Source organism: Anas platyrhynchos, chromosome 1, assembly GCF_047663525.1.
Source record: "Anas platyrhynchos isolate ZD024472 breed Pekin duck chromosome 1, IASCAAS_PekinDuck_T2T, whole genome shotgun sequence".
NCBI classification, from domain to species: domain Eukaryota; kingdom Metazoa; phylum Chordata; class Aves; order Anseriformes; family Anatidae; genus Anas; species Anas platyrhynchos.
This window is the reverse complement of record NC_092587.1, coordinates 10,819,006-10,844,692: the sequence shown is the minus strand read 5'-3', so window position 1 is coordinate 10,844,692 and position 25,687 is coordinate 10,819,006. Positions and strand designations below refer to the sequence as shown.

General features: G+C 35.4%; 1 protein-coding gene across 8 annotated transcripts in view; it reads right to left on the bottom strand.

Annotated features, from left to right (window-relative positions):
* Positions 1 to 5,342: 5,342 nt before the first annotated feature.
* HGF (hepatocyte growth factor) overlaps positions 5,343 to 25,687 on the bottom strand; it is a 64,161-nt gene continuing 43,816 nt past the window's right edge. For 2 of the 8 annotated variants that reach the window (XM_038165743.2, XM_072027564.1), the window contains exons 10-18: positions 24,549 to 24,651; positions 22,374 to 22,513; positions 20,276 to 20,314; positions 19,703 to 19,799; positions 15,944 to 16,018; positions 15,207 to 15,353; positions 14,384 to 14,490; positions 12,284 to 12,429; positions 5,343 to 9,432 (exon numbers count right to left, since the gene is read on the bottom strand). In XM_038165743.2, the coding sequence (XP_038021671.1) occupies positions 9,262 to 9,432; positions 12,284 to 12,429; positions 14,384 to 14,490; positions 15,207 to 15,353; positions 15,944 to 16,018; positions 19,703 to 19,799; positions 20,276 to 20,314; positions 22,374 to 22,513; positions 24,549 to 24,651 (1,025 nt within the window). In that variant the 3' untranslated portion in view covers positions 5,343 to 9,261. The remainder of the gene's footprint in view (positions 9,433 to 12,283; positions 12,430 to 14,383; positions 14,491 to 15,206; positions 15,354 to 15,943; positions 16,019 to 19,702; positions 19,800 to 20,275; positions 20,315 to 22,373; positions 22,514 to 24,548; positions 24,652 to 25,687) is intronic. The other 6 variants (XR_011804840.1, XR_011804848.1, XM_072027646.1 and 3 more) reach the window with 6 other exon arrangements.

Sequence of the window (25,687 nt, the reverse complement as noted above, 5' to 3'; positions counted from 1 at the left end):
ACTTTTCTTCTCTCTCACACATCGCAGAGCTTTGTCTTTGCACGTATGCTGTCTGAAGAGAGGAAAGCAAATGTAGAAATGTCACTCAGTGCATTTGCAGCATTTCATTCTTCACAACATGCCCAAGTAGTTCTTTGCTCTGTACTCTGCAGAATGAAAGTGTCCTGCAGTGGAAATGTTCAGTACTGTTGCTGCATCTGTGCTGAGGCACACATAGAACAATGTGGAGAGGAAAGAGGGAAAAAAAAAAAAAAAAAAAAAAAAAAAGGAGAGAGGCAAAATGACTAAATGACTTCATCACTTCTGTCCTTACAAAGAAGATAATAAAGAAAGCACTTTCCAGATAGAGAAAGTGAAATGTCTTCAGACAACTAAGTAGGCCAAGAAAACTTCCAAGAGAGGAGTGAAGAGAAGGACATTCCAAAAAGCTGCCTTTAGCAGGCTATAAATCTTACCCAGAACAGTTCAAACACGTCACTTACACCAGTCTTACTCTTCCCTGTTTATTTTCTTCTTGACAATGTTAAAATGGAATAATAAAGTAGCATGCAAACAAACAATAAAAATAAGAAAATAAGCAAGAAAGAAAAGTAAAGAAGAAAAACAATTTGAGTCCTTGTCTCTCAGCAGTGTTGAGGAGTCCCTTGGACTGCATTGTACCACTGCTTGTGAAAATATCACTGAATCTTCCATGTCCATTACAAGAGGAGAATTCATGAAGTTATCTTAAGTGTCAGAAATAACCATTCATAAAAATATGAGAATTTTAAGACTATATTTAAATTTTGCAAACAGATGCACATCCAAAATTTCTGCTTTATACCCTAGTGAGGTAGACAGTGTAAACTTCGGTTGCTTGAGCTCACATCAGCTTTGCTTGAGCTCACATCAGCTTCATAAATTCCCCCCTGCATTTAGTTAGAAATGGTTTGAAAGATAAGGAACATTTTATTCAGTGAAGAACTTGTCAAGGAAAAGGGAAACAATTTCTCTTCTCAGTGTGGAGAGGTTTGAATTGTTATGAACAGCCTCTCAGGAGCCTGCTCTAACTCTGAAAGGGTGGGAACGATAAAAAACCCTGCTTTTAAAAGGAAATGTACAATCCCCAGGCAGGGAAATACCTCTTTAGAGGAAGCTGCAGAGAGAGTGAGCCTGGGAAGGTAGGCAAACACACCAGAGGGAAAACAAATAGATTTCAGTTGGAAACCAGCCTGGTCTCTGTCAAACATGGTAGTAAAAATGACATAATCTTGTAGACTGAGTTGGTAAGATCTTCATGTCATGATGGAAGGCTTACTGATAAGAACATTTTATAGTAGATTTAACGCAATGCTAACAAAAAAAAAAAAAAAGAAAAAAAAGTTTTGTTTGTTTTTAAGCACATGTGTAAGCCAGACAGGAAGATACAGATAAATGATAAATGAGAAACTTCAGTAGCAGAAAGTTAAAGGAAATAATGCTCAGGGATTAGAGTTAGGGAGTTATATGCACTAGGGAGTCACTAGGAGTAAATAGTATCAGAGGGGATTAAAAAATACCATGTTTACAAATACAGCCCAGCCTCTGTGCTACATACATGTAAAGTTAAGATACCAGCCTGGAAATCCATCCAACATTGTAGAAGAGGCTTATAATCAAAGTCGTTAAGATGGCAACCCAAAAAGAGCTCCAGTAAGAAATCAGGTTTCTACAGGGAAAAAAAAAAAAGAAAAAAAGAAAATAGAAGAAGAAGAAAAAAAAAAAAAAAAACAACAACTTAAAGATAGAATTAACACTAAATCCTGTCTCTACTGATAGCTAACAATACTAAAGTATAATAAGAAGGAAAAAAAGCATCTGGAAGGGTCTCCAAGGGCATGTGCACCGTTTCAATAAGCCATGTGGATGCAAAAAGTACTTATTGTCTAGAGGGTTTGGATATCTTAAGAGCCATGGTTGAGCTTGTTCACTTCCAACTTTTAGGGCCTCAGTGTGCAGACTATAGTTGCACTGATGAGTCCAAAACTGAATACAGCTGGTTGAACATTAACCAGATTTACTCATTTGCTTCCAACGACAGGACCCATATAGTGTTTTAGACAGAATAGCTACATATGCATATGCAAACACACAAATAGGCACAAAGACATACATGTACATGTAAACAGGCTGCCAGTGCAGAAGTGATTGGATTGGTTTGGATCAACTAGTTATCTGTATGAATTTGTATGGGTGTGGTGTGCATACGTTTGTGTATCCCTCTGTGTGGTTTAGTGCTCAGTCACATCAAGCCTCTGGCTACGTATGAATAGTTTGGTGTGGATGGCTGCAGAGCATCTCCCTAGGGATAACTGAACCTCACTAATGTAGGATATGTAGAAGACATTTAACCCATAGCATCTACCTTTCCCTGCTTTAATATACCTGAGAGCAAGCAAGGAACATTAATGTTAATGATATTTGCAGTCTGAAAGCTGCGAATATTTCAAGACCGCAACAACTTCTCCCCTCCTACAGGCATTCTTATAGACGTATTCCTTAGATGTTCAACAGCAAAAATTAAGGCTACGTGGGGACTTTGGCAACAGAAAATTAAACTTCAAAGAAGTATAGGATCAGGCAATAATGGAGATTCGTCTGGGGATGCACAGGGAAAATAACGACTTTCAAATGAATGCTTGATACAAAACTACGACAAGCAGCAACTTGTCTGAGCTTTCATTTAAGGAAGAGAGGGAGAAGGAGAGGGAGAGAGAAGAAATTATATAGCTGCAGTTTATAGTTATAGTTATATAGTTGCTGCTCTATGAAGTTACAGTACTGTTAAACTGAATTCTGAACAGCAGATGGCATATTTACACCCAGTATATGAGACTATTGTTGACATGGTTTGTAATAGCAATGTTGATCTAAATGCCTATTTCCTCAGCATGTGTATCATCCTGACATTAATCCACAAGGAAAGAAAACCATCTGGAAAATTTTCAGTTAGCATAATCTGAACTGAATTAAATACTATAAACTCACATGTTACTCCAGGGAAAACTTCCCTCAAGTGGAAAGGACTTTTTGTGCTGTACACTAGCCTCACCTAATCCCATGTGTGAACCCTATGCCATATTTCCTTCCTTATTTTTAATAAATTGTTTTGAATTGCACTCTCCTGCATAACTTCTCCCAGTAAGATATATTAAACCACCCAGCTGAGGGCAACACCAGCTTAAATAGACACAACTTGAGATATCTCAAGCCATCCCCTAAAACTCTTGGGTTCTGAAGTGGTACAGGTTTTCTTTTTTTCCCTAGTGGATAGTTTATACTTTGAGGATATGTGTGTATAAAAACTACATTGAAACTAACTGCATCCATCAGGTTGTCATTATTGTTATTGTTGTTATTATTATCACCGTCATCATTTTAATGAAAACAAGATTTGAATAGAAACAAATGAAACAATCCTTATATTCATTTAGATTCTGACTGAACAAATCAAAGTCAGAATCTGAAACAGTTTATGAGAAGGTTGAGGGGTCCAGGAGGAGGACTTAGGACCTAGCTATTAGCCCTAGATAATTCTTTGACATTAATTTCAATGCTAGTAGGATCAGGTCTTCAGACACAGAAGCACAACATGCACTACATCTTTGACCGTACGGAGAAGTCATTGCACCTTTCCAAGTGTTCTGAACCAGAGAGAATCAGCTTTAGGAAGGCTAGGGATATTAAAATATTCTATTGCAGCTTTTCACACCACATATCGTATTATAAAAATTGAGACAACATTTAAAAAAAAAAAAAATCAACAAAAACTTCATTTTAAGGCTTACTTTGTTGTTGACCTTTTTATGATATGTCTTTTTCCTTCCAGCTGTTTTGTTTCATATTTATTGCAAGTGCTTTTTATTGGAGCATAGCTGTCCAGAAATCGGTGCTTTTGAAGGCAGAGTTGATACACAACTGAACTTTTCTAAATGGCCTGCTCTGTTTACATGAGGCTTATTAAATAACAAAGAGCAGAAGGCAAGTTCTGAGCATTGATGTGGATTTCATCATTTATCATCTGCAGAGTACAGTGATCTTGCAACTACAAAAGATAAAACCTTAACAGAAGATTGTAATAGAAAGAAATATCCCTTTATAAATCTTTGTTGTGCAAATTGCTGTACAAGCAGTTAATTCTCATGGCTCCCAGGAGGTAGACCAGTCACCTGAACATCTTTAATACTTTGAATGTAAAACTGTAATAAGGTCTGATTTTGACATGTGGGCTATTTCTAGACTTTTATAATTTTTGAAGCATTCCTGCACATTTGACGTTATTGACAAGTTTCCCATTGATTTCAGAAGTTTTTGATAAAAACCACTGTTTTTATTAACTTATTAGAAAACCCCCTTTTTGGACTACAAATGTAAAGAATGAGGTGTTTACCATGGAAGATCAAAATCAGATTTCAAACACTCTGTATGAGATCATTTGAAGAATGATTCACTGTTGATATAGCTGGAGTTGTTAGCAAATATATATTTAAATCGCCATAATTTCAGTGAAACCAGAAATGCTTAGAACTTAGAAATTTTAGATGGATAATTAAAAACAAGCTATGAACTTACTGTCCATTAACTTGAACTTTCCAAATCAGAATGCCATGATGCTATAGGAGTTTATCAGTACCCATCTGAATGGAGGTACTCATCCAGTGATGCTAGTAAGGCTCATACTTGTCTCCTTTTTTGCTAGCTATTGCTATTGGTTGGTTTTGATATCACGTGCAGCAGCAGCAATAGCCCCAAGGTTTGTGCAAGGTATTCTCTTTTGCATCAGCAATACCACCAGTAGGACTAAGAGACTTAGTGAGGGAAGCCCTTTCCTGAAATGTAATTAAGTATATGAAGAGAAAATGCCAAGCCTCCCATACTGTCACTGTAAGGAACTACAACTCTTTTGGCAAATGCTCTTGTTTAGATTAAACACACCCTTTCCACCCCAAATTACTCTCTCCACAATATGCTTAGGCCATTGTCTGTGCAGAATTCCAGCAGGAATCTCTTGGGGATACTCAACAGTATCAAACTCTGGATTTGGTTTTATCTTTCATGTGTGGTCTTGCTATTAGATGCATGAAGGTCTTTAAAATACCAGCCCTCCTTACGCTGCACAGTAAAATCCCTTGCTGAAATTAGGGAGACACTCATTTTCATTGGCAGACACTCATTTTTCTAAGCCTAGCACTGCAGTTCCAAACCTTCTTCATGAAGAAATATAATGCTAATTATGTTGGTGGGTTTTTTTGTTGTTTTTTTTTTGTTTGTTTGTTTGTTTGTTTTATAAAATACTTTATTAAGAATAATAAGAATAAACAAGGTTACAAAAATACCGACTTTATTAACTAATGAAGTTGCCATTAATTACAGAAGATTTGCAATACAAGTTATAACCACAGTGTTCCCTTTTCATTAGGCTTTCAACTAGTTGTCTTTAATGGGAGCATTAATTTTCCCACTTAAATATGAAAAAATACTCTTATCATACACTGAATTCTACAGGTAGCTCCCTGAAGTTAGAACCTACACAAGGAAACACCATACATAAATGCCCAAGAGTATATCTAAAAAGGAACACCATAAAATATTAGGATGAAAAGCCATGTCAGTTCCTGCCAGCAGCCCCAACATTCATAAAACAATAATATACCAGTGCACATAAAGGAGGAAGAAAATAATCAATAAGGAAAGAAGACAATAACCAATCCTACTGGTTTTATACAGGTTCCATGGGGGTGAACTGGTTTACAACCAGCCTTCCAGAAGGATGGCAATAAAGCCTCGCCTGCTGTTTCAGTTGCTGTGAAGTCCAGAACTGGTGTGCTTTTCGGTGTACAAGGATGCATATAGTTCAGTGCACAGCTGTAGGGAAAAGCATTGAGCAAATTTCAGCCCCCGCTTTTTGACAATCATATTCACTGATTTCAAGGGACATTTTGCCTGAGTAGATTTTGACCCTCAGAGACATATTTGGACCCTCATCTGAAAAAGTGAGTATCTCTGTCAAGTACATTGGCATTATACACAACAAAGATCTGCAGAATGCCTCAGAGAATTTTAGTCTTAAGCTAGAGCAGATTTTATCAATAGCAGCAAAAATCTGGACCAGTAAGTTCCCAACAGTTTCTCTGAGAGTCATGAGGTTTATGAGAGAAAAAGAAACAGGGAAAAATCTTTCTAAAGGGAAAAACATATTCATTAATGAAAGGAAGAAATGTCAGTCAGTTCCAGTGCCCAAAGAAAATCAGTAATTAATTCAAACTAACTTCAGTAGCGCAAATCAGGTCTTAGGTTTGAATCCCAACATTTCATATCCAGCTATTACACTTTTCAGAGTCCATAAACTAGTTGCAATAGGGAAAATGAAGACAACATTTAATGGAGTCTAAGAATGTTCTTAGACATGGGTTTAAATTCTGTACCCTTTAATTTTAATATGAGTAATATCACATCTACAAAGTAAATTCCAGATCCCACTGAAGTTAGTAAGAGGCCTTCCAGAAATTTAGATGGGCACTAGATCAGGTCCCTTTGTTATTATAGAGAGAAATATGTTAGAACAATTAAAAAAAAAAAAAAAAAAAAAAAAAGTATCTATAGAGTGTCTTTTCTTAAGAGAATCCTGTAGTTATAACAGTTGCCTGGTACGGTACCATTGGTACCAACAAGAAATATTCACAGGAATAAATGAAGTACAAATTCATTACCACATATCATTATTTTTCTCTTCACTTGCTCTTCAGAGCCTCATGTGCCCTCGATACTGAGTTAGGGAGAGCAGGAACGCCTGATGAGCAAGTGCATACAAACATGTTAAGTTCTGGAGCAGCAACTCTGCAAAACTTTTACTGAGGTGCTGCCCAGAACAAACAGGTAAAAATCCTTACACGTTGTCTAACAAAAAACAGTATTTTTATCATATATATATATGTGTGTGTATATATATATATATAAATCACAGTCTTCTGCACAGCAGAAGCTTATAACTAAAATATTTTAGGGTTCAATTTTTTAGATAGACTTAAAATGCCTGCAAATATAATACAGTGAGCACATAATTCTTAGAATACAAAAAGTGAACATGGAATTATATATTTCATCCACATTCTATTTGTGATTGATAACAAAACTCACTTGGAGTTTTTTCAAAAGTCTCTCTTAAAAAGTTAATCCTTTCAGTATGCTATGGTCCATATATACTTAGTAAGAATACACCGTTAACATACATGGAAATAATTAATTGTAAATACAACAGGCTAAATCCTGCCCTCTTTAGGCCTGGTGAGTGAGAGAGCCCAAAAGGAGCATAAAGCCTTCAGAGACAAACAGAATAAATCAAGACAGACTATCCATGTAGCATCCACAACCTCAGATCCCTTGTACAGGGAAGTTGCATCTTGTCCAAAACTATTTACATCAGGAGAAATTTCAGAAGTTCTGCTTGCTAAAAGACTTCTTCCTATGCACCAATAAACTGCTGGATGCTTGACACAAATCTCAGCAAGCCAAACCACTTAAGCATGGGCCAAAACTCATCCTAGTCCACCAGGAGAAGTAAGCATATCTGAGTCCCACTGAAGTCAAAGTGCACTGCTGAAGAAAATAATTTAGTGAGTCAACATGAGCGCTGCCTCCCATGACAGCTCCTCTGAAGCTGTTACTTTCTGTCAGGGCAGAATTCAGCCCTGCATTTTTTGAATTAAATGAAATATACTTTTGTATATATACATCATGATGTCAGCTTAGTGGCTATGCAGTTAGATATGATATGTATACCTTACAATTTGCTACTGGAAACACATACAATTACACAGTCACATGTGAAGTAACAGTGCTGTTACTTAAGCCATTACAGTAGTAAAAATAACTGGTTAAATGTATCAGCTTTCCAGAAATTACAACCCCCTATAATAACATATTGCTATCTGCTAATTGTGTAATGATTCCAGACATACAACTAAATGCCTGAAGCAGAACAAGCTCTTATCTGATGCTGAATAGTTGTTCCCTTTCCCAATCAACATAAAGGAATGATAGTTCTACATACAGGCAGGAAACACAAGATACTAAACAACTAGTGATGTTTTCCATATTTCATACAAGATAAGATCCCTGCAATAATTTTATTACTCTGAAAGGAACTATACAAAGGATATGTTTTTGAACAAACTAAGGTAAGGTCTTATGAAATATCTGAAGTCTCTGAAAAGACTATCACTGTATAACTAACTTTAACCAGTACTAAGTCTCTCAGCCAAGAGTTAGATTCAACTATACTTCTTCCTGATATAAACAGAGTTATTTTAATGAAATACCTAGGAGCATGTGAATTTTTAACACTTGCCTTTTGAGAAAGATTTGGGCATATTTAGTTGAAATTTCTTTTAATGGCAAAAATCTGTCAATGGTTAATCAAGATTAATTGGAGTTAGACTTGATGATCCTTATGGGTCCCTTCCAACTCAGAATATTCTATGATTCAATGATTCTAATTTTTTAAATTTTATCAGATACACTTTTTAGCATTGTAAATTCACAGTTCTATATCTCTTCCTTGATCCAGAGGGTTTTTGATATATCTCTTGTGGTGCCAAGTACAGAATTAAAAGGGACCAAGTGCAAAACCAGAGTTTACAGGTACTGTGTAAAAAGAAGTGATACTGACTTCTACAAGAGTTCCAGTCAAGGAAGGCTTGTCAAAATGGTCAACAATGAAAAGACTAATTTCTAAAGAGACTATTTTTTAATGAAATATTGAAGTATTTGACCTCTCATAAAGGGGTAAGAGAAATAGAGTCATATATGCTGTCACTGATAGACGTATTTATCTCTCAGTAGATCTTTTGACATAAATGAAGAGAAGTACATGGCTCACAGAAAGAATAAGATGTGTTAAATAAAGCTATAATTTGTTTCTCCTTTAAAGATAATCTGAAGAGCAGCATAAAAGAGGTCATATGATCTTTTTCTACAAAACCATTTATCATACAGTAATAATATTTTTGAAAAATTGTTTACCCATTCAAGTATCTTCAGGAGATATGTCACAATACTTGCATATACTGTAAGTCACTCCAATATTTATAAAACAACACTGATAGGCAAAACACCAAAAACATCCATAAATATTAAAAGAAGCTCAACAAACTTGACTATCAAGTAGTTAAAAAATTGTTGATCTTTACATTACACATTAATTCTATGCTGTCCAAAATCTGTGAATGGAAATTCTTGAGTTTTTCAGGGTTTTCTGTAGGTCATCATGATCTTGTGTATCCACCGTGAATAATACGAGACCCGAACAAAAATCCCAGGACGATTTCGAATGGCGCATCCACGGCCAGGAACAATGACACCCACTACTATTTTCAGCCTGTTTTGTTCACAAACCAAGGGACCACCATAATCACGCTAAAAAAAAAAAAAAATAATAATAATAATAAAATAATAATTTCTGAAAGTGTTACAAGGAACTGTTCCCACCTGTCCATTACTGCCTGGTTTCTCTTTGGTAGGACCTAGCTTAATGAACAGGCATTAGAGTTATACTTACCATTGGAACACAGCTTCCAATACCTCTTTCACAGCCAGAATTTACATGCAAGTAATCCTTCTTTACATATAATTCTAGTGACTTCAGACTACCAGCTCTTACTCTCCTGTTTTAGCTAACTCCAAGTACAATATTTGTTTATGTGCAAATAAGCGAGATGAGGAAGTGAGATGACTGTTAAATATATTTGTTGTGATAACAGACTTTGTTTCAAAGCTTACTGACAGAACAAGGTGGTTATCCCTCTGGCAGTATTTCAAGGCATTAGGATGAGAATCTATGTGTACTACTAGGCAGGAAAAAAAATAGTAGTACTTTGCAGTGTAAAAAATGTAACTTGTTAAAACACTCATGGTCATTATTCTGTGTGAATGAGACAAGTATACACCTCTGCATGTACTCAGTGGAAAATTGGTTCATGTCCGACTCAGATCAGTCTTATTTAGCACTAAAATCCATACAAATTAAATTAGATTCAAAATGTAGTTTAGGTAAATTCACATAGATACATAACTTGAGCACAGATACTGAAGTTTTAAATCAAGCAAAGCTTAATCTAGCAAATTAGCAGCAAAAGAAGGCAGTAAATGTTTGTATTGGATAGTGAGACAGTTTAAAAAGATAAAAGCTAACAATTAGCATTTTATTCTCTCTGACTCACCAGAAGAGTGGCAATGCTTGTCGTTTATTTGTTCAATTAGCTTGATCTGATTGATAGCAATAGTCAGGTAGCTATTGAGGGGTGGTAGTGGTTGTAAACCTCATGTAAGGATGAGAATTCAGCTATGTGGGCATTTGTAGTTTGTGTTAGCTAGGCAAAATAGTATGGAGGAGGTCATCCTGTGATAGATTATCAGAATTATTGCTCCTGAGAATGATCAGAAGGTTTGGATTATGCTTGCAGCAATGACTTGACCCATGTGGCTTATGGATAAGTAAACAATTTTAAATCAGTTTGTTATAGACAGATTGAGTTGGCAATTAGTGTGCCTCATAGGATTAGAAAGAGATAATGTAGGTGGTCTGATAGGGGTCCTATTGGTAAGGTAACCTGTATAATACCATACTCACCTGATTTGAGTCGTAGGGCACTGAGTAGCATTGAGCCTCCAAGGGGGGCTTTGGGGAGTCATAGGTGTAGGCTGTATAGTAAGGTTTTTAGTATGAAACTGTAGTTTAGTTATATTCACATAGATCTGGGGCTTGAACACAGTCGTTTCTATCCAGGGAAAATTTACACTGAATCTAGAAAACTAGCTGCAAAACTAGGCATTAAATGTGTTAGGTAGTGAGATACGGTTTCAAAAAATAAAAGCTAATATTTCACATTGTATTCTCTTTGGATCGCCAGAGAAACAACTATGCCTGACCTTTATTTGGTTATTTTTTTCCCCCAGCTGATTACAGATTAGTTCCTACATGAGCAATGAACTATGTCAGTATCATCAAGGCTACTCATAAAACATTTTTAAGAGTGGAGTTTCACCTGCCAATCTGATTTTGTTTCTCTGCCTGTTCCTTGCTGAGGAAAATAGCTTCAAAGGGGAACTCAGGGAGCTGGAAACCATGTGGTGATTAAGACTGATTGCTAATATTAATTCAGTCCATTTCTCCTTGCAAAGGAAAACAAAGTGCAGGAACCCCAGCAGACTTCCATGCAGATGTTTCATTTATAAACCTTAACATGTCTAAAAGCCCATCTATGATGAAATATTTGATTTTGAAGGAAAACAAAACAAAACAAAACAAAACAAAAACTACACTTTGCTGTAATAAGAGGATCCTAAGGGATATTAATAATAAAAGGAAGAGGCCTCAGCCTGATGAAGACTTAGTTTCACCATGGTTTGGTAGTACTTCTGGGTAGGGAAAACTTCACTGGTTGGTTAACACTGGTATTAAGAAATAATCTCTTTTTCTCCGCGTATTGAATACATAATAATACTCAGGACTGCCTTCTTTCTACATGTCACTTCTTCAGGCAGATTTTCCACACACAAAGATATCTTCCATTCAAAGATATGATTTATTGCATTTCTCCTCAGATGTCCTTTCTCCAACGTCAACACTAGTCCCAAGAAAACCAACTGTATCAAATTACACTATCACTGAAGTGCTTTCTCCTCTACTCAATATATTATGGCTCAGGCTTGATTAGGGAGAAAAAATCCTCCTCTCTTCTGTCTAATACTGAATCTCATGTTTTTTGGATCTTTCTTTCATAACTTTACTAACTCCACTGAGCAGTGACTTTTTGGTTTTGTTTATTTATATTTTCTTATTCTTTATTTTGTGTGCAAAACTTCAGCTAAACCGTTAAACTTGCTCCAATCTTTGTGTTCTGTACAATAAGGGCTAAAATGGTCGGTGGGCTAGCAGTAACAACTTATTTTGATTGAGTAGAAAGCAAATTTATGTCAGACTAGCAAAGTGTTTAGGCACATGAGTATATTTAACACGTATGTAAGCCCTTTGCTGATGTGGAAGTACAGTGCCATTGAAGCAAAGAAACTTCTTCCCACACTGGTAGAAAATAGATCACTAGGAATGCAAATCATTTTCCAATGCAGAAGATTCACATATGTATTCTGTGATTATGTGTATTGTGTACAAGTTTGATGCAATTATAAAAACTCTAGTAAATTATTTCTGAGAAAAAAATAACCATGTTGATGGCTTTAATACACTCATAGGAAATGTAATATTTACCTCACAAGGCCCAGCACCAATGGTTTCAGCCACGGCACAGATTTCTGACTCATTCACTGTGATCTTCCCTTTGAGATATTGGTTGCATTTCTCATTCCCCAAAATAAACAGGTTTGCTACTCGGAGAAGGCCATCATAGTTAACTACTAGGATTGAAAAGAGAATGAAAACTTTACTCTCTTGTAGGAAAAATAAAAAAAAAAAAAGAAAAGAGTATTGAAGATCCAGACTGAATAAGTTTACTCACATAACTTTATTCTTTGCACTTTTCCCTGGTACTCACATTTTCATTCATCCTCATTGTTATCATGCATATAATCAAACATATCATGAGAGTCTTTTGGATTTTGTATATTTGGTACAAACAAAATTTGCAAGAAATTTGCTTTGTGCTGTGTCTCTTAAGTTCTCTGAGAATATCTGGAGATATTTTTTGTATTAGAAGAAATGGCTAGATAACTGAGGTTATTCTACAATTTAGTACCAACTTGACTCAGCACATCATTAATAGCAGGAAAAGTGAGAAATGTTGTCACTGTCATCAGCAGAACACGGATTTCACTCCATGCCTTAAGAGGGGTTAATGGGCAACAGTGGCTGCTCCAGCCTAGGGAAGAACGTGTGACTTGAAAAATACTATTACAGGGCAGAATTTTTCTCATTCAGTGCTGGATCAGCTACACTGCATGACTTTGTGCCTGCAAGGACAGAGCCACAGCTTTATGCAATCTCCATTCATCAGCATCAAGGTCAGAAAGCAGGAGCCCTGTGGAGCTTGTTCTTGTTCTACATGGCAAAAGACAACTCTGTACAAGCTGCAAAGACAAATAGAAGGCCCAGACCTGCCCATTCTCTTCACAGCTATCAAAAAATGCCAACCTTGCCCTTCACTAAATTGTTATCCTGTATTCTTAAAGAAGAAATCAAAATAAATAAATAAATGAATAAATAAATAGGATGTAGCACTTTTTCCTTCCCTGACTGGGATGCTATGAGGATTATATTAAGTAGCATATAAAATATAGTACAAAGTCCTTAGATGATAGATGTTACGTATTTATAGTATTACGTAACTCCACAGCATAGCAAATTCCATTATCAATTCTCTTAAGCTAAGCTTTTCTGTGATGCTGCCCCAGCCCTACTTCCCTGTCCCCCAGATAGCCATTCCCCTCAGAAGAAGGCTAATATACTAATAACACTGGGAATATCAAAGGCAGTCATCTGGAGAAGGACTGGTACAGATTACTTGCCACCCACAAAGAAATGTGGAGTAATGGTTACAAGGGAGAGAACCTCGGAATTACAATCTACTTTCTGCTCTGCGTCCAGGACAGCATGAGTACATTGCTGCTGCTTACTCAAGGTCTGTGGCAAAATAACATTTGAGCACAGTAATTATTGCAATAATTACTGTCAACTGGCAACTATTAACTTTATCATCAACACATCATTAGACAGATAGAGTATTTACCAGACTAAGTAACTGTCTGTTCTGTCACATATTTGTATTTACTTCACACAAAAAACTGTGCTTAATGAACATCAGTAAGGCTGCAGAGTCAAGTACTCAAAAGTTAGGAAATGCCAGAGAGGGCTGCCTGTGTATCCTTAATATACTGTCTTTGTGTACGTTAATTATAATAATGTCTTTGATTACATTATCCCGTATTAATTTTTCCACAGGGTGGCCTGCTTTGGCATATAGAAAAAAGGTGCTCAAGTAGATGAATGAGAATTTTTCAAAAAAGAGTAAGAACTCTTCAAAACAATTCTGACAGATTTTTCAAACATGTAAAACAAAATTTTTATAGTTTGTTCTTTGAAGCATTTGAATCATTTTGCCAGTCTTTGGAGGAAAAAAATAAATAAAAGATGGGGTAGAAAATATTTCAAATGAAATTATCTTAAATAAAATGCTCAAAGTTTTAAATGTTTACAAAACAAAATAAATTTTTAAAAAAGTTGAAACTGCATTTTATAATAAAAAGTGTTGGACAAGCATGGCATGAGGCAATATCACCAGCCTCACCTATGATAACAAGAGGAAGGAAGTTAGCTGTCAATGTTTTCATTTAGTTTTTAAAAATAGTCTCTTACATCCAGTGTATCCCCATCCATAAACACTGCAACTGGTCTTCTCTGGAATGGTACATCCAGAAATGGGCAATCGAATTATTTCTACAAAAGTTGTCAATATGGCAGGTCTGAAAAGAGAAAATGAACAACAGACGTAAGGAATTTTACTTCACATTCTATAATCAGTTAAAAACTGTGCCAATTCTTTACCTCTCTCCCTCTCTCTTCCTTCTTTGAAGAATATGATGGATTCTTTTACCTATTTTTTGTGTTACAGCTGTGAACTGTCAAAAAATTTCTTGAAATTCTGTCACTACTTTTACACTATTTAACTTGGGTTTTCATCTTCAAAAGTAAGTAATGATGAAATTTCATTTGGATATATAGTTTTGTTAATACAGAGAAAGTTTGAAAGCTTATATGTACACAGATATCTTAGTTGCTATCTGCTGCTTATTCTATAAATGAAAAGCATATACTAGCCAATGAGTGTGTATATATATATATATATATATATATATATATATACACATATATATACAACGCACTGTAAATTAAACCTGGTTATCGGGGAAAAAAGTATTTAGGCACTATATTTCAGAAGTAACATCTGTTCTGAGTAAAGTGAATAAATATTAATATTTGCATATATGAAGTGAAATCCATCCACTTAATATATCATTTCTTTATGTGCCCAGGAACAACTGACAAGAACATCTTACTATTAGAAGTTTAAACTTTAGAGATTTCATCTGCAATACCATAACTGTACAGAACTGAATTTGCAATGAAGAATTTCAGACAGTAGCTGAAAATCCTGGAATTAGCAGTAGTAGCTACTAACCTGCTAAGTTTCAGCAAGACCAAATCTGACCCTGCAGGACCATATACCAGCTGAGAGATATTCAGAACTTGTCTATGCTTCTCCTCTCCTTTTCCTTTGATATTATGGACTCCAAGCCAGGCTTTGTAGTCTTTCAAATCTTTGTACCTAAAGTAGGCAAAGCTGGTTAGAATTTTGCTGAATGTATAACAGAATAACTCAAAAATTTCAGCTTACTATGATTGTACCAGAAGATCTTAACTAACAGTCTTCACTAAAAGTGGTTCTACAATGCCAATTGTTACTGCAAAATCAACATGCTCAAACGTATGCTTTTGGTCTAAAGTTACTACATAATTTTATTGTTAACCATGACTAAAATGTAATTTTTGTTTTCTACTAGTATCCGAACATCTAGAGGCTTGGAAATTATGGACCTTGAAACTTTTCAAGATTTGCTTAAGAATTCTATTTTATTGTGTCTAGTTCAGCAGAAGCACGGGATTATTTTCATAAAGAGGCTATTGTGTAACTCTTACACTTGGAAAACATTCATACCTCTATGTAAAATAAAGTTTTAGCTTAACAATAATAAAACCAGAAAATGGCAAATGTCCCACAGGAATTTTTATATCAGGTGAGTAGTGTTAAAGCCAAAAAGGAGTGAAAACTGTTCCATTTAATTTAAGGAATGGTTGTGCTTTTAAATAACAGAAGATACATATATTTCAATATTGCAGAACTACAGACTACTGTACCGAGAAGGGAAACACTGTCTTGCTGTTAGAACCCACTCTTCCTTTATCAAAGTACCTCCACAGATATGCTTATTCCTGAAAAATAAATAAATAAATTATATATATATTTATATTTTTCTTTCTACCTGGACAAAATCTCTAAAGAGTGTTGTTGTCAGCTTTCATTTATGTATTCCTCAGGTGTAGGGAAAGGTGGCTGGATGACAGCCTGTGAAAACATTTCACTGTCCATTTGCTATACATTTTGAATACATGCATGACTTTCCAGGTTTGATTCAGTTTTTATAAACCAGGAAGAAAGAGAAAATCATTTACTTTATTTATTTAGTGTTTTCACAGATGGATTTAAATTAAGAGAGCTATCTTTAAAAATAAATAAATAAATAAAATAAAATAGAATAAAATGAAATAAATAATAAGAAGTGGACTTCTTTGTAATAGGAACTGGACTGAAACATTCAATCAACACCCCAAACTGCCAACAGATGTAAACAACATTTTTCAAGTAAGTATTATTCAAAGCATTGACCTTAAGGTAGAGAGTTACTATTTGATTACCAGTCCTATGAGATTTCCATTCCCACATGCTTCAGTTGGAAGCAATCTGCAATGTATGACATCCTACACATGATTATAGAAAACCTGCAGTATAATACATCAAGTAAAATTAAAACAATAAAACATGACATTTTCTTCAAAAATAAAGCTGACATTGGAATGCAAATTAATTAGTTTCCTTCTTTGTGCCTCTAAAATCACATTTATTTTCTACAGCTCTTTGGAAAGAGAATAAAATTGTTAGCAATTTGGGAGAAGCTTGAAATCTTACAAATTATAAATTCAAATCACACAAATGTTCACAGCTTTACAGGAATTGTTGGAAGAAGTCCAGTCGCTGTATAGAGTTTAAAGAAAGCAGAATAACACAGATGCTTTCCTATTTTGTGTTTTTTGATTTTTGTTGTTTGTTGTTGTTTGTTTGTTTTCATTTTGTTTTATTTTTGGGGGTCATTTTTGTTATTATTTTATTATTATTTTAGGTTGTATTTTGGTTGAGGAACAGACTGTCTGGTCGCAGAGGCTGGGGTCTATAAAATCTTGATTCTGTCCAGTTTTACTATAAAAATGTCACAAAAAGGAACATAAATGTGGTTCTTTCACGTATACATGTATATCATTATTTATCAATGCAACTCCGCATGAAGTTCAGTAAGAGCAAGTGCCGGGTCCTGCACCTGGGACGGGGAAACCCTGGCTGCACGTACAGACTGGGCGATGAGACGCTGGAGAGCAGCCTAGAAGAGAGGGATCTGGGGGTCGTGGTAGACAGCAAGTCGAATATGAGCTGGCAGTGTGCCCTGGCAGCCAGGAGGGCCAACCGTGTCCTAGGGTGCATCAAGCACGGCATCGCTAGTAGGTCGAGGGAGGTGATTGTCCCGCTCTACTCTGCGCTGGTGCGGCCTCACCTCGAGTACTGTGTGCAGTTCTGGGCACCGCAGTATAAAAAGGACATGAAACTGTTGGAGAGTGTCCAGAGGAGGGCTACGAAGATAGTGAAAGGCCTGGAGGGGAAGACGTACGAGGAACGGCTGAGGGCACTGGGCCTGTTCAGCCTGGAGAAGAGGAGGCTGAGGGGAGACCTCATTGCAGTCTACAACTTCCTCGTAAGGGGGTGTCGAGAGGCAGGAGACCTTTTCTCCATTAACACCAGCGACAGGACCCGCGGGAATGGGGTTAAGCTGAGGCAGGGGAAGTTTAGGCTTGACATCAGGAGGGGGTTCTTCACAGAGAGAGTGGTTGCACACTGGAACAGGCTCCCCAGGGAAGTGGTCACTGCACCGAGCCTGACTGAATTTAAGAAGAGATTGGACTGTGCGCTTAGTCACATGGTCTGAACTTTTGGGTAGACCTGTGAGGTGTCAAGAGTTGGACTTGATGATCCTTAAGGGTCCCTTCCAACTCAGGATATTCTACGATTCTATGATTCTATGAACTTTACAAGATTTCATCTTCTGCTTTACCAGACTGACAAGTAGACAGATGATGGTTATACTTCTTATTTAAATGTAGCACAAAATCCAAAGCTGATTTCCTGGAATGGATGAAATTCCTCCAAATATATTTAAATATACAGAATCTGGATCATACGTATAGGAAAGTATGTCATTGATTAATTTAATTAATTAATTTTATAAGTGGGCATTGATTGCAGATATACAAGTTTGTAAGCAGCACTAGGACTTTACCATTCAGACACAGCACTTCTATTTTGAGAAGTGTTAGTTATAGTTAGACTTTTTCAGAATAAATGTTAGATTATAGAATCATTTATGAACCCTCTACCCCTCCAAGAAAAAATTGGAGTCATTAAGATTTTGTTTCAGAAAAAAGTCTATCTGCTTGCCTGGTAACAATATAAAGTATAAGTACATTTTTTTACCTACATGTTAGACTTATATAATACTTAAAAATATATTTTGCATCTGCAGTATTTTAGGAATCCCTTTTTTTTAAACAAACAAACAGAAACAAACAAACAAACAAAAAAAAATCTTCAGTCATTTATGAACTCATTTACTTAATGGAATTCTGTAACATAGCACATAACCTAGGGTCAATTTGCTTATCTTCAGCTATTTACATTTTAGGTACTCAGATGTAATTCACCTTTCTTGTCTAAAAGTTCATCGGCCATCAAGGCTGTTTTAAAAACAGTGGCAAGATAAACTTTTCCAGGGTGATTCAGCATTTCAGTCCCTCTATATGTTTATTTAGTCCAGGAATAGAACGATGTTCCTCTAGAAATTTATTTCCTGTCCATCTGCTAAACTTTTAGAAAGATATAGACCACTACGATATGAGCCCATGAGAATGGAACATTGACAAAGATGAGGAGGACTCCCAGCATTTCTCTAGCAATGAAGAAATATAGAAAATATACTTTTTGTCTTTTCTTTAGCCTGAAAGTATTAGTTAAGTTAAAACATGTTTTTAAAAGGGATGACATAAGCTAATAGTAATAAACTGTACTGTAATCTGTACTAGATGACCAAAAAAAAAAAAAAAAAAAAAAAAAGATCCTTGAGATCTATTTCCTGCTATCCATTTATGATTCATACTTCTAGCTGATGAGTTATTAACCAAAGAGTAATGAACACAAGAGGCAGTAACTCTGTGTTCTGGCTTTTACACAGTAGCAAACTAAGATCTGCCATAATTTAATACACATTTCGAGATGTACATGTTAGGGTCTTGATTTACAGAGTGAAAGAAATTTCCTTATAGCTCCTACTTATTTTTTAATACAAAATACATTTCAGTTTCATGCAGTTTTATGAGCAGAAAGCTAAATTAAGCAAGGGTGTATATCCTGAATCTAATACTTCATATCTAAATGCACTGGTATTAAAATACAGATATTGACATGAACCTCAATTTTCTTCAATCTGTAAAGTAAACAGCTTATGTCAGGGTGTTAAGGGAATGATGAAAAGATCTGCAGTAGCTGATCTAAAGAATCCAAAGACTAGAATGCTGTGTATGCTTTAGAAGCAAGTTCGCAATAACTAACATATAACTGTTTCATTGATGGACTGAAAGCTATAGAAACAGCAGATGTTCCAGGAATGCTGATTTCCTTCTTTTACAGGATTTAACTGTAAATAACTACAAATATCCTTACTACAATCAACTTTTTCTATAGTTCCAAAACAAATATCCTATTAGATGTTTTGTCCTTCTTATCAAAGTGATAATTACCTGTATGTCAAACTAACCACCCATCCTTCGTTAGTTTGAGTTGGGATTCCATTTACAACTCTCAAATGTTTTGTTGAGGCACAAGGAATGACAGTATCTGAAAGCAGGTCCAGAGATCACATTTTACTAAAAACAGCGGTAGGAAACCTGTACAGTTACACATAAGGACCACAAGAAGGTCAATATTTATCATGGGTATGGTGTTCTTTCCTGAGCTAATGAAATATATTTCTAAAGTATCAAGACTACTTCAGTGAAGCTGGTTGACTCTATAGAGAGATTTGTAGGGAATATAAAATACACATTTTTAAGTTTATTACAAACAATTCTATATTTATAAAATAAACATTAAAAGTCATTACTATATCTCACCACTTACGAGATAGGAATATGAGAATAAAAAGTATAGTAAAGCTATTCTACATTTGCCTTTTATTTATTTATTTATGTTTCTTTCCCAAGCTGTATATTTTGTACCCTTAATTGATCTTTTTCTTCCTTCTCAGTCAGAAAGAAATGTCTAGTCTTGTAGGATATAATGCATGCCAGGGCACAGGACATCTGCAAACTTACCATCCACACTGGTTGTAGTAGGAGTTGTATCACCTTCGCCTAGACAGACACATAAGATGAACACACAATACAAAATTAAAACAAGTCTAAAACCTGAACACAGTCAAAATAAACAGAAAAATACATAGTTAATTTTAATATTTCATGAAGTTTAAATTTTCAGTGATATCATTCTGTAAAACCAGTTTGGTCAGGTTAAATAGGATGGAAGAATTTTATACCAATAAAAATAAGAATTAAACATTTTGTAACAGTTGTTTTAAGGATTTCTCATCTTGGCTGAATCTTGAATACATCAGGCTCTCCGAAATGCTCAATTTCCACATTTTATTTAAGCAAGACAAGGCAGAAAAATTAAATAGTCTTTTTTCTGTAAGCATACAGGAACAGTAGAAGTCATGTCATTAAACATAGATCAACTTTAAAGAAATTTTCTAATTTCCTTAGAAGTCTTTGAAACTTAAAAAAAATCCCACTATATGTTGCTATCACAAAAAACTTATCTTTATTAAATTGTATTCCCCAAAACTGGATTTGTTCTTCCATCTAGTCTAAGTCATTATGAAGTTAAAATAAGGTTGCTTAAACTGTCTTCAAAATTTTTGCTTTCCATAAAGTCTGAAGTGTGGCCTAGTGATATGAGCTTGATGTATGGATGTAGTTAGTGAAAATTTGTGTGAGCAAAATTTAAACTGTCTTATCTAACTAGATTTCTGTCATTACCCAAATATATAAATGTGTGTAAAGATATATATATGGATATAGATTTCAACTATATATAGTTAAAGTTATGTGTATATATATATGCATATGAATATGAATATGTATATGTGTATACGTATGTGTATGAATATGTATATGTAAGTATGCAAAGTTTAAACAGATCAGTTAAAGACACCAAGTACACTTGGTAACTGCCAACATTTTGTTCATACTGGTTAAACTGGTTACCAGTACATGAATAAGCTATTAGTAGTTTAACACTGGCCCACACAAGTTGCAATTCTAAAACAGACATATTCCAGCATTAGAATCCAGTCATCACAATACTAACCATTACCTACAGTACAAACATGACAAAAATATTTTGTGAATTTTTCCTTTGGAATTGATAGAATTAACTAAGAGTAAATAAAATTTATATTCAGTCAGTTATTGTTCTTTATCTACATTGACATTTGCACATTTTGTTTACTAATCACATAGATGCCAAAAAAAATCACCTGAGATTTCTAATATCACCTCATAGAAATACTGCAGTTCAGACTATGAGGAAATGCTGTGAATTACTGCTAGGAATGAATTTAACATTATCCTCAACCTCTAGAGATCACAGACATACATTCAAAAGCCTGATTTATCATTCAAATGTTCTCCAAGGATATATACCACTATGATTTAGCAATAGGAATTAACGAGAAAAATCTTCAACCTAAATTTGAATTGTACATCTTTTTTTCAGCATTAATGTATTTTTTCCACCTACCTTCAGTTTATTACTGAATTCTCTAAGACTTTTAATTCTGTATAGTTGAGTTATTTAGCTTTATAACATGCAACTTTAAAGGAGTGATTTTCTTAATTCTTTCCAGGAGTTAAATCATCCCACAAACATCCAAAAGCAGGATCTAATCTATATAGCACATATACACATCATCATGCACATAGTGAGTTATCCTCACTTTATAAATACAGAACACACAAACAAACCATGAAGCTCATGCCACAAAAGATAGCTGTCCCTGGGTTTCTTAAGGCCACAGCCTGCATTCTAACCACTAGACAATTCTTTGTTTCCATCCAGCCCTCATTCAATAGCTAGATCTGCTGGAATATGCTTGACTATTTGTAATAGCCCTTTTAAGCTCCTGCTGCATAAATAAGCCCTGAAAACTCCAAACTGGTCAAGGATAAAGACCTCCTGTTTATACATTGCACAAGTAGCTTCTCTCCATTCCTTCTTAGTCGTATGCAATTGGTTCTTGATATAATTATACATTTTCTGTTGCCACAAGTGACAACAGAAAGGTATACAGTGACACCATGGTTTCACTGAGACTGCACAATTGACAATGCCTGAGGCATACCAAGTACTCACATCGAGAAATAGGGCAGTAATCCCAGGGAATGAGAGGATCATCTGTGTAACACCAGGGACCATGAAAATCATCATCTGGATTGCGGCAATAGTTTTTCTTCAGTTTACTAACATCTGGTTCTCTGAAAATTTGTATATGCCTACAGGGAAAAAAAATCAAAGTGTTGAAAAGCTTTATACTATAGCCCAAATTTTCAGAGGTTAAATATTGCTTTGTCCCACACTGTAATATTAGCTGATTGAGAAGCCTACAGGTCAGTGTTTAGGGCTGGTTAAAATCAAAATGAAGTTGAGTCACAAATATTCACTGGATCTTTGTCCAATTTTCCTCTGGTTGGTATTTTAAGCAATGAGTGGACTTGCTGGAAGGTTTCTAGATCTCTCTCACTTGAGCTAAAAACCCTGGATATCCTCAGGAGGGATCTTTAAACTGATTAGAAGAGTGTTTATGCTGCATTCAGGCCTGTTCTGGGAACACAGGTTATCTTCTCCCTGCATGTTTACAGTTAACAGAAGGGAGCACTGAATCATCACAGAAGAACGTTGAATTTTAGGAAAGGAAAGACAAATGCAAGAAAGTTAAGCAACAGGAAAAGAAAAATTTGAATGTCTCAAACTACAGTGAAAAGCAACCTAAGCTGCTTTTGAAGCACTTAACTAAAGGTGAAAGTCTGAGGTGACAATCTGAAGCAGAGAAAGATGTTTATTTCTGGTTTTTCAGACAGGAGCGTACAGGTTTCTTAAGTTACAGTTGTGCTTCCCTCATAGTTAATAACTGACCATGCAAGTTGCTTCTAGCACACCCAAAACAAAACCAGAGTAACTGCTGAACTGCAACAAATACCTCCCCAGATAGAAAATTAGTGACAGTAAGAGAAGGAAGGCAGATCTGTCCTCAGGATGATGTGAATGTAATCGCATCAGGCATCTAGTTGGTACAAGGTTCAAGCTAACTCATTCATATCTAACTGAAGAATTCTCTGAACTCTCAGAAGTCCTGACCTTAAACCTCTGCCTTCCTTAGATAGACAGTAGACTGGAATACATATTCTGTTTCTAACTCTGTGTAGGGGAAACCACACATAGTCCAGCTGGTGATTCTAGACAATGCCACTGAAGTCTGCCTTCTGTAATACAGCTTCTCTGGAGACTGACTTACTGATTTACTTTGTTCCTGTTACTCCTGAAATTTGTAAGTCTACCCTTCTGAACAGAGACAACACTGATGATTCTAGCATGATTGAAAAGTCTTAGAAACTCACAGCTCCTTTTGTACTTTCTGCTGATTCATTTTTACCTGAACAAGTAAAGCAAAAAAAAATTGATATTTTCACTCCTTGAAAAAGAAACCAAAGCAACAAAACACAATAGAAACTGCAATTTACTTTAATGACATTTGATGTCAATGTCATTAGATCATAGACCTGTGATTCAAATTCAGTTTGCATGGGACCACAGGAGGTTTCAAGTCCAAGTCATGCTTGAAGCAAGATGAGCTAAGAGAAAAGATCAAGTTGTTCGGGAATTTATGTTGTTCAGAACTTTGAAAACGGCAAATATAAATATTAAGCAAATGTAACATAACCATTTCCTGCTTCATTTCTTACCATCTTATGGTGGTGGAAAAACACCACCACCACCAAAAAACACTTAAGGAAAAAGATGGGGCAAACCAGACCAGTTAACTAAACACTAAGTAAAATGCTGAAGCCTGCAATTAGTGGTTAGTCTGAATAAACACATGTTGTGTAATATATTTGAACACTGAAAGAGAAAGAAGGAAAAGGAAAGGAAAGGAAAGGAAAGGAAAGGAAAGGAAAGGAAAGGAAAGGAAAGGAAAGGAAAGGAAAGGAAAGGAAAGGAAAGGAAAGGAAAGGAAAGGAAAGGAAAGGAAAGGAAAGGAAAGGAAAGGAAAGGAAAGGAAAGGAAAGGAAAGGAAAGGAAAGGAAAGGAAAGGAAAGGAAAGGAAAGGAAAGGAAAGGAAAGGAAAGGAAAGGAAAGGAAAGGAAAGGAAAGGAAAGGAAAGGAAAGGAAAGGAAAGAAGAAAGGATTGCTAAGATCTCCAGGGTATAAGTGTCTATGTTAGAATCACTGCAGAAAAAACAGATGCCGTCTGGAGGTAGTATTTATTCAGGACTCACTGAACAATCTATTGTCTATTTCATATGCACTCACCTACGTAAGTCTTCAATATTCTTGTCCCATGTGGAACAAGTTAGCCCAAATCTTGTCTTGGATAGATTTCCCATGTAACTCTTGCCATTGCCACGATAGCAATCTGAATAAGACATGTTGAGACAAAGAAAAGTGGAGGGTGATTGTGCAGCACTAAAGAGAAAACTCTTCCTTTCCATCAGTAATCCAAATAATTAAAAACAAGTTTTGTATTTAGTAAAGACTATATGATATAAATCAGGCATCAATATAAATTAAATCATAATGTAAATCAGAAAAAAATGAGAAAGTTTTCAAATTTAGATACATAATCCCCTGCTTGAGACCTCCGTTCTCAGCACAGTAGCATTTTTGTCTTACTGAGATAAAGTGGGACAATTTATTTCATAAATAGTTACTTTATGGTTAATTTAGAATGGTCACACCAAATATTCTAAAATTTGTCCGCAACTTTTTTATACAAACCTCCATCCTTCCTCTTCCCTCCCTCCTCTCTGTCAGCCTACCTTCAACAGCCTAACTACATGCAGACTCTGGATACTGGTTACATTTTTAAATTCTTGATTTAAGTTCTATTTTGGCAAAATCAAAAAAATCAACATGGCTTTAATTTTAATATAATTTGAAAACTTGCCTGTTCACTCTAGTAGAAGTCATGTTTAATTCATGCTTTTATCCCAAGTGTTTCTGAGACTTTTCAAGAGGCTTATTTAAAATGATCATTACTCTAAAGACTTTTTGTATAAAGCATTTCATTTCATATTCATCAGTATTTTTACTTTTTGATAATTGATACTTTAATTTTAAAAAAAAAAATCAAAATGTAATCCTTGCTCTGACAGAACTCTTGTAACTGCAAGTCCTTATGTCTTAAGAGATAAATTAGCTAAAATTCAGATGAAGATCTTATACACTGAAGTTGGGTAATAGGTTGCAGGACTAAGCCTCAGTTTATGGTATGATTGACATAAGTTCTCGGTGGGCAGTAATACTCCCTAGAGTAATACCAAGACCAAGACTGAGGAATGACTCTAGGGAGTGTCTGTGGACTTTACAGACAGAGGTAATAATTTAAAGAGAAAAGGGAACTCCTATGTTTTTTTTTTTTTTTTTTTTTTTGTTTGTATGTTTTTTTTGTT